Source organism: Mesoplodon bidens (genome assembly GCF_964165515.1).
Source record: "Mesoplodon bidens genome assembly, chromosome: 18".
Classification (NCBI taxonomy): Eukaryota; Metazoa; Chordata; class Mammalia; order Artiodactyla; family Ziphiidae; genus Mesoplodon; species Mesoplodon bidens.
The window spans coordinates 49,930,941-49,940,548 of NC_138175.1; the positions used below are offsets into that span (position 1 = coordinate 49,930,941).

At 58.2% G+C, this 9,608-nt stretch overlaps 1 protein-coding gene and 1 pseudogene across 2 annotated transcripts; both read left to right on the plus strand.

Moving 5' to 3' along the window:
- Positions 1-2,781: 2,781 nt before the first annotated feature.
- On the plus strand, positions 2,782-4,468 carry IRGC (immunity related GTPase cinema; the record flags this gene model as incomplete). Its single annotated transcript, XM_081215974.1, is given in 8 exon segments — positions 2,782-3,267; positions 3,269-3,303; positions 3,306-3,448; positions 3,451-3,697; positions 3,700-3,747; positions 3,750-3,926; positions 3,929-4,191; positions 4,193-4,468. Coding segments are annotated over 8 exon segments (1,326 nt in total). The 5' UTR covers positions 2,782-3,130.
- A 272-nt stretch (positions 4,469-4,740) lies between these two features.
- Positions 4,741-9,107, plus strand: LOC308605767 (interferon-inducible GTPase 5-like; annotated as a pseudogene). Its single transcript has 4 exons — positions 4,741-4,807; positions 6,864-7,014; positions 7,640-7,652; positions 8,170-9,107. The product of its transcript is annotated as an interferon-inducible GTPase 5-like (transcript).
- Positions 9,108-9,608: the final 501 nt, after the last annotated feature.

A 9,608-nucleotide genomic window follows, 5' to 3' on the forward strand; every position in this document is an offset into this window, starting at 1 on the left:
GTTGGTTCCTTAGCCTGGATGCGCCTCCCTAGCAGGCGATCTGGCTCCCTCCTACTCATCCTTCAGGTCTCAGCTCAGATGCCTGTTCCTCCAGGAAGCGCTCCTTGAATCCTGAGCTGGGTCAGGTGGCCCCTTGGTACTCCCACAGTCCTCTGGGGTCCCCCATCCCAGTCTGGCCCCATGTGGGCCATCACTCTCTGGGGATGGATCTGACTCCGCCACTGGACTATGAGTCCTGTGGGGACAGAGCCTGGGGCTGTCTTGATCATTGCTGCGTTCCCAGCACCTAGCCCAGGACGGGGCCTGGAGAGGTGCTGAATGTTTGATGAATGAAGAGGGAAGAGAAGACTTGGCAGATAGGCATGGGTTCAGCCTCTCTCTGGCTGGCGCTCTCAGGAGCTTGGAGAAGCGCCCCTGGCAGCGTGCCAGCCTGCATTGGATGCATTTGTGCAGGTGCCTGGCAGCTGTCTTGGCCCACAGTCACCCGGGGCTGCTACCATCCCCCTTTCCTCCAACCTGGAGCCTCCAAGGGCCAAGCCTAGCCTCATGTACTTCTGGGGCCCCGGATCACGGCTGGCCACACGGATTAGGAGCTGGAGCAGAATGAATGGATGTGGTGGGTTTCAGAGGATTTCATCTGTGTACGTTGTCTGCGTGTGTAACTGTGTCCCTTCCAGTCGGCAAGTTTGCGTGTGCCTGAATGTGTGTTGCTTGCGTGGCTGTTATATCTGTACGTTTGCCTGCGTTTGGCTTTTCTGTAATGACTCTGTATTTGAGGGTCTGTGTCTTTCCTTTCCCTTTCGGGCCAGGGTTGCGTGGCTGTGGACTCTGGGGAGGAAACTTAGTCTGTGTGTTTGCTGTCTGGGAATTTCTGAGAATATTTTTTCATCTCTTGGTCTCTGGGTTTGTGTGGTGGAGTGGTGGCCCCATGAGCAGCTGGGGGGTGGGGTCCTGGGCCCACCATGGGACCCCACCCTCTGACATCACCCTCACATTATTGTACCAGGGCTGGCTGACCACTAAGCTGCGGTTTGCTATTATAATGGATCCTAGCAATGGGCCCTGACCTTGTGCTAACCGCGGGGTGGGGGGGAAGCCCCACCAGTGGGGAGAGTGAGAGGGGAGAGAGAGCCTACAGGGCAGATGAGTGCCCCAAGGGCAGGGCTCTCCAGCTGGGCCCTGTCCAATCCCAGTCCCAGCTCCCTCAACCCTAGGCCCACCCCAGGGGCCACTGGCCTGTCCGCCCCTTGCATTGGGACCTGTCCCAGGATCCCCCTCTCCTCTACCCAGGCCATGCCCTGGGATGGGTTAAGGGGACAGGGCACAGGAGGGACTGGGTATAGCCTGGGGGAAATGCCTCGACCTGGGCTGGGGGATCAGACCTGGAGGGAACAGTGGAATAAGGACGGTCTTCTGTAGGAGGTTGGGTGCGGCTGGGAACGGGGGTAGCCGAGGAGAGAAGGGGGAGGCAAAGACGTGTGGTTGAAGGAAGAGCAGCTCTTCAGAGGGACCTGGGTTTGAGTCCCGGCTGTGCCTCTGAGCGGGGACATCCCTTGTCTAGTCTGAGCCTCAGTCTGTCTCTGTCCGATGGGGACAGTGATCCCTGACCTGAGCGTCTCTCCCGGGGTTCTCTGAAGAGTCTTAGTCAATGAGGAAGTGTATTTTAGAGGCGATGGACAAGAAGAGCGTGTGACTGGGAAGAGGGAGGCCAGGGAAGCTCCAAGGTGAGGAGGATGGGATCACAGGAGAGACCATCATGACGGGCTCTGAGAGGTGGGAGGGGACTTGGCCTAGCAAGGCCTGCCAAACAGGGCTGGGTGTTTAATGAGACGCCCGGTGTGGGGGGCGCCACCCCCCATGCCTGGCTGCACCCAAGAATGTCTTCAAAGATGGCCTAGAGAAAGATAGATGATGGGGCTCACGATGGTCACAGCAGCCCTGTGACGTGGCCAAGGTTATCTTCCATGGTGCAGATGGTGCAGGCGAGGCTCAGAGAGGGCAGGGACGTCACACAGCTCAGAATATTAATAATGATCAGAACAATGACGATGATGCTGATAACGCAGACCACCTGCTTTGGGTCGGGCACTATCTTATTTGATTATTATTTTATTTTATTTTTGGCCACACCTCAAGGCTTTTGGAATCTCAGTTCCCCGACCAGGGATCGAATCCTGGCCCCCTGCAGTGGACGCTCGTAGTCCTAACCACTGGACCACCAGGGGATTCCCCGGGCACTATTTTAAGTGCTTTATATGTATGAACTCATTTCATTTTCAACAGCCCTAGGAGGTGGTTCGCTATTATGATCGTCATGATCCTCATGTGTAAGATGAGGAACGTGAGGCACAGCTAAGGAGCTTGCCCCAGATCTCTCAGCCAGTATGTGGTAGGGCCCAGATTGGATCCCAGGCAGTGTGGCTCCAGGGTCTGGGTCCCCTTGGTCATCACTTCACACTGCTTCCGATCACAGCAGAAGCAGCAGAAGAGCAGGGCTCTCTGCCTGGTTGGCAGGAGCTGGGCTGAAGCCCCTTCCGTTGCAGGTCTGGCTAAGTAAATTTCGGGGCCCAGTGCAAAATGAAAATGCAGGGCCCCTGCTTCAAATAGTTACAATTTTCATCAGTGTCATCAGAGTATTAAGCAAAGAGCTGGGCCTTTTAAGTGTGGGGCCCCGTGTGACTGCATGGGTATCAAGCTGCCCATAAAACGGTCCGAGTTCCTAGGTTATTCCAAAGACTCTTCAGCCCCTCAGTAGGCAGGTCAGTCATTACACCCATGAAGCGGAGAAGCAAACAGGCTCAGAGATGTGCCCCAGGCCACACAGCAAGTTAGTTTTGCCCCAGGCCACACAGCAAGTTAGTGTCAGAGATGGGATGGGAACCTGGGCCTACCAAACTCCAAAGCCCCCTACCTCGTGTCCAAAACGTACCCCGGGTTTTTGAGAAGGAGAGGGTTGCGGGGCTCCAGAGGGACTCCCCTTATATCCTCGGCTTGTCTGTCTCCCTGCCCCACGCCAAGGCCCGGGAGGCGTGAACGGCTCCCTTCTCCCCGCTCCCCCGCAGACGCTGAGGATCACGTGTCCGTCCGAGGCTCTCCCCCAGCCCCCGCGCCCTCTGAACCGCCGGTCACCATGGCTACTTCGAAGTTGCCAGCGGTGCCCGGGGAGGAGGAGAACACCATCCTCACGGCCAAGGAAGAGCTGGAGGCCCTGCGCACCGCCTTCGAGTCGGGAGACATCCCCCAGGCCGCCTCCTGCCTCCGGGAGTTGCACCCGGCTGGAGGTGGGCGTCACAGGCGAGTCCGGGGAGGCAAGTCGTCCCTCATTAACGCCCTCCGCGGCCTGGGCGCCGAGGACCCCGGCGCGGCCCTCACTGGCGTCGTAGAGACCACGAGGCAGCCCTCGCCCTACCTGCCGGGGGCCAGCTCTCCAGGCTGCCCGGCCGACAAGTCCACCTGAAGCAGGTGGACTTCGGCCGCTATGATGTCTTCCTGCTGGTCTCCCCCCGCCGCTGCGGCGCCGTGGAGACCCGCCTGGCCTCCGAGATCCTGCGCCAGGGCAAACAGTTCTACTTCGTGCGCACCAAGGTAGACGAGGACCTGGCGGCCACGCGCACCCAGCGACCCTCGGGCTTCAGCGAGGCGGCGGCCCTGCAGGAGATCCGCGAGCACCGCGCCGAGCGGCTGCGTGGGGCCGGCGTGACGACCCGCGCGTCTTCCTCGTGTCCAACCTCTCGCCCGCGCGCTACGACTTCCGCTGCTCGTGTCCACCCGGGAGCACGATCTGCCCGCGCGCCGTCGGCAGGCCGGCCTGCTGTCGCTGCCCGACATCTCGCTGGAGGCCCTGCGGAAGGAGGAGGACATGCTCCAGGAGCAGGTGCTCAAGACGGCCCTGGTGTTGGGCGTCATCCAGGCTCTGCCCGGGCCCGGCCGGCGGCCGCCTACGACGATGCGCTGCTCCTCCGCTCGCTGCGCGGCTACCACCGCAGCTTCGGCCTGGACGACGACTTGGTAGCCAAGCCGGCCGAGCAGGTGGGCAAACAGGCCGGCGACCTGCGCTCGGCCATCCTCTCCCCGCTGGCCAACGAGGTCTCGCCCGAGACTGTCCCGCGGCTCTACTCCCAGTCGTCCGACGGTGCCATGCAGGTGGCCCGGGCCTTTGAGGGCATCCCCCTGTTCGGAACGCTGGCGGCCGGGGGGCATCAGCTTCGGCACCGTCTACGCCATGCTCCGGGGCTGCCTCAACGAGATGGCCGAGGATGCCCAGCAGGTCCGCATCAAGGCCTTGGAGGAGGAGGGGTCCCAGCCTGAGGTCAGCCTGCAGGTGGCTGGTGACAACGGCGTGGAAAAGCGGGCATCCGGGGAGGGGAGCGGCGAGGAAGACCTGCTCTCGACCTGCCAGAAGCTCGGCCTCCTCCTCAAGTACGTTCTCGACAGCTGGAAGAAGCGAGATTTGTTGGAAGACAAATGAAAGTGCAGCCCCCAACCTCCTGCCTCACCCACAAACCAAGCCTTATCGAAACCAACCAAACAGACAAAAAAGGCTGATGTGGTGAAAATGAGAGCTGCAGTTGCTGAGGGGCGGGGCGTGGAGGGCTGAGGGTGGCAGGTGGGCCCAAGTCCAAGTCCCAAACCTGGGATAGGAACTGATCTTGGGAGGGAGACGTTCAAGGTATGGACGGGGGGTGGGGGGGAGGGTCAGGGATCTTTAACAGTCTCTCTCTCCCTGGTCCCCAAGTGACCATGAGGGATTTGGGGGCGACAGGACAGCCCGGCCTGGATCCAAGACAGGAGCCCACTGTCAACTTGGGTGGGTGGCTGAGTGGGCACTGGGGCCTGCAATCATGTCCCTTTCTGAGAACCCCAGAGTCCCAAAGGCCTGCTCTGGTGGGAGAGGGGTGGCCAACGCGTGCCCGGGCTCGGCACGATGGTGCCTAGCAACTGGGTTAAACAGAGGAGGGGGAGATGGGACATCCTGGGCCAGCCCTGCTGCCTGTGAGTGATGGTGGGGGTGGGTGGCAGGGAGAGGGGAGGCCAGGTGGCCACGGGGAACCATGGGGAAACTGGGGGAACAGAATGAGAGCGGAGGTGGTGAGAGGGCAGGTGGGCAATTCTGTGAGCATGCAAGGAGGGAAGAGGCAGGGGCGCAACCGGCCACCTAGAACGAATCTCATTTCAGAAAGATGGTGAGTGGGTCTGCGTGTGGATGTGTGTGGCGGCGAGCTTGCTGGTGTATCTGTGATTGGGAGGAATCTTGGTACGTCTCTGTGATTTGGATGCTGTGGTCTAAGATCGTGAATAGTTGGCTGAGACTGGGGTTCCGGGTCTGTGTGTGCGTGGCTGCATGGCTGGGCGCAGATGTTGGGGATGGTGCCGAAAGGCCACGGGTCTGACAGTGAGGGCGCCTGTTGGGATTTCTGCGCGAGGCTTTGAATGACAGAGGGTGTGTAACACACTGAGTGATGGTACTAGCCTGGCCCAGGAGACCCTGGGAACCCAACTGGTTGGCATATCCTCTGGCTTTGTGCTTGGCTCTTTGGCTGGATGCAGAAGTGAATCTGACACCCTTATCTGCTCAAGCCCAAACTCACATGCTGAGTCAACAGTCATGCATGTTTAAAAACGAACCACCAGACTGGGGGGCTTAGACAGGACAGGGGTTGCCCCAAGAGCATCTGTGGCCTTGGATGAGGGTCAGGGAAAGGTGGGATTTAGGTGCAGAGAAGGGCGAGTTTCCAGGAATTCAGAAGGCAGCTCTGGTGCTGTGAAGGTGGCCTCACTAATACGCCCCGAGGGTGCTCCAGGACGTGGTGATGGTTCTAGCCTCATCTGGGGGCCTCACATTACCCCTGACTCTGGGAAACAGACTAACAGGGTCCACTTTTACCTGGAGGATTAATGGCGGTGCCAATTTTCTTTGCTGAAGAGCTCTGTGCTTTGCAAAAGATTCCCCTCTTCCCAGAAGGCCTCCCATTGGCTCTGCAAGGACTACTTGGGGTTCATGTGGACCTTTTGGCACCAAAGGAGGTGTGAGGGACCATGGTAGGGATATCCCAGACCCCTTAGATGCACAAGAAAGAAGGTCCCTTCCAAATCCATTCTCAAAAACACAGCCCACATCCCTATACCTGTGGACCCTAAGACATCATCCTAAGCCCAGGACTCGCCGACCCCAAGTGGCTGAGATGGAAAGTTCAGGCCTGCTCTCACCACACTGGGCCTAAGGTTAAGAGAGACAGCCTGGGTGACTTTTCTTTCTTTCTTTTTTTTTTTTTTTTGCGGTACGCAGGCCTCTCACTGCTGTGGCCTCTCCCGTTGTGGAGCACAGGCTCCGGATGCGCAGGCCCAGCGGCCATGGCCCACGGGCCCAGCCGCTCCGCGGCATGTGAGATCTTCCCGGACCAGGGCACAAACCCGTGTCCCCTGCATCGGCAGGCGGACTCTCAACCGCTGCGCCACCAGGGAAGCCCGCCTGGGTGACTTTTGTCTCCTGCTTCCAACTGGTGGCCTCGTCCTGTCCCTTCTGCCTCCACCTCTCCCTTTCCCACCTCCCATCTCAACCCCCAGCCCCTGTTCCAGCTGAGGCCTCCCCCTCCCCACCTAGGTCCTGCCCCAGCCCCTCACCTTGTCTCCCAGGTCCCAGTCTCATGCACCGTAAGGCCACGAGGGCTCGTTTTAAAATTATTTTTATTATTGATTTATTTATGGGCCACGCCACATGGCTTGCAGGATCTTAGTTTCCCAACCAGGGATCGAACCCAGGCCCTCGGCAGTGAAAGCGCAGAGTCCTAACCACTGGACCGTCAGGGTATTCCCAGGAGGGCTCTTTCTAATGTCCACCTCGGACCCCTCCCTTCCCTGCTCAGAACCCTTCCATGGCTACCCACAGATAAAGATCCAGCTCAGCCCGATGTTCCAAGCCCGTCTCTTCCTGAACCTCGCCAGCAGTAAGACCCGGAGTCTTCCTAAAACAGCAGAGCTGGGAGGGCTCGGAGGAGTCATCTCTCCACTCCACAGGTGAGGAAACTGACACCACCCCCCCTCACAGAGGGGAAAATAAAGGCTCCAGAGGGGATATAGCTTGCCCCTCGTCACCCCGCAAGTCCCTGGCACGGCTGGGATTAGATGCCGTCACGCAATCCCAGGATGTAAACGTGGCTGCCCATCCATCACACTGGTGAGGCCTCGGAGGCCTAGAGGCAGGACGGGGCTTGCCTAGGTGTGCCCTGTGGTTCCCGAGCACATGCACGTACTCAGGAGCCAGGCAGAGAGGATGAGTAATGTTTCCACAAATGCACTAGACCCGTCTCTCTTGCTAGTGCCGGAAATGCAGCACCCAAAGAGGTCTTGGCACGTAGTGGGGGCTTAGCTGTGCAAAGATTTGGGGGGGGTTGTATGGCAAAAGGATCAGAGGGAGCTGGCCCATATCCTGGTTCTGGTGCAGGCTGTAAGACATTTAGCAAGGGACCTTTATCTCCCTGAGCCTCAGTTTTCTGCTCTGTAGAATGGGCACTTGATGAAATCATGTATATGGTTAGAACAGTGGCTGGCCCAGAGTAAACATCAAATAAACCTGATCTATGATTACCAGCAATGATGAAGATTCCAGATCTTAATCACTGCCCTTTATGGTTGATCCCAGTGCCTGGTGCATGGTAAGTGCCCCCCCCACCCAACTTCAAGACTTTGAATTCCAGGACCAAAAGACCTCAGCCCCATTCCCAATATACCCAGGAATTAGCTGGAGGCCTTGGGCAAGTGATCTATCGTTTCAATGCCAAATATGGATAGGAAGGGAAGGAATCTTTTCTGGCTGTTTTGAGGATTTCATGAGATACTCCAGGAGGAGAAGCTGGTGGTGATGAATAAATGCGAACTTAAATAAAGCACTTAGCACCGGGCCTGGCATCCTGTAACACTCTCAGTGCTATTACTGGTGATGCCGCAAATACTTCAGGCAAGCTGAGGGATGTAGAGAAGAGAGGGCAACTCAGAGTGAAAATACTCCCTTACCTGTCCTGTCATCAAGTCCTGAAGACGGGGAGCTGGGGGTCAGGCAGCCCATGGCAAGCAAAGTCTTCCAATCATGCCTCAGCCAGTCCAAGATACTGGGGCTCTCGAAGGACACCAGGGCTCTGGAGGAGGCCTTTGAGGCGGGGGACCTGCCAACAGTTACAATCTACGCTTCATCCTCTGGAGAACGTCGGGCTGGACACTCGTGTTACCGGGGGGAAACGGGCTCAGGCAAGTCGACCTTTGTCAACGCCATCCAGGGGCTGGGGGGGCGAGGACCCCACCTCGGCCTGCACGGGTGTGGTGGAAATGACCATGGGCCCCACGCCATACCCGCACCCCAAGTACCCCAACGTCGTCATCAGGGACCTGCCGGGCATAGGCGCACACGCCTTCTGGGCTGACAAATACCTCCAGCGGGTGCTGCCGGGCCGGTACGACTTCTTCCTCATCATTACGATGGAGAGCTTCGCTGCCAACCTTGCCCAGCTGACCCTTGAGATCCGGGGCGGCGGGGCAAGCGCTTCTACTGCATCCACTCCAAGGTGGATGTGGGCATCGCCGCCTCGTGCAGCCACCACCCCAGCTCCTTCTCGGAGGAGAGGGTGCTCATCCAGATCCGGGACGACGGTGTGCAGAGGCTGGAGGGTGAGGGGCAGGCTCTGGAGGGCTGAATTCTCTCTCTTTTTTTTTTTTTGGCCGAGCATCTTGTGGGATCTTAATTCCCCAACGAGGGATTGAACCCGGGCCCTTGGCAGTGAAAGCACAGAGTCCTAACTGCAGGACTGCCAGGAAATTCCTATCTATTTCCTTATTTATTTATTATTTTTATTATTATTATTATTTTTTGCGGTACGCGGGCCTCTCACTGTTGTGGCCTCTCCCGTTGTGGAGCACAGGCTCCGGACGCACAGGCTCAGCAGCCATGGCTCACGGGCCCAGCCGCTCCGCGGCACGTGGGATCTTCCCGGACCAGGGCACGAACCCCTGTCCCCTGCATCGGCAGGCGGACTCCCAACCACTGTGCCACCAGGGAAGCCCCTTACTTATTTTTTTAATTTTTAGTTTTTATTTATTGTTGGGGGGGATGGATTCTTGAGGGCTTGCCTCCCCCTTCCCCAGCATCTTCCCACGGAGGCCCACAGTGGGGTGAGGGATTGCCCAGGGTCACACGGCCCCCATGGTGAAATGCTGCTTACAGCTGCCATTTCAGTCACCTGTGATGGGAGACCAGTCACTTGCATTAAGGAAAAAAAAGGGTAGGTACTGGCTTACGTATTGGCCAAGTTAGAGCAGTGCAAATGCTATCCGCCCACGCCCACGCAGATGCTGGCAAAGCGTTGTGGCCAGCAGCTAACGTTTCTTGAAGGCTCACCAGAGGCCACGAACCACTTTCACCAGCTCAGTTCACCACCATGCCATCCCTAGGAGGTAGGTTACAATCATCCCTTGGTTTTACAGATAAGTACAGGAAAGCCCAGAGAGGTCTGGTAACTAGCCTGATGCCACACAGGGCGTAGGGGGCGAGGCTGGGATCTGAACTCAGGCAGCCTAGCTTCAGGGCTGACAGTCTTAAGCCACATGCTGTGTAGACCCAG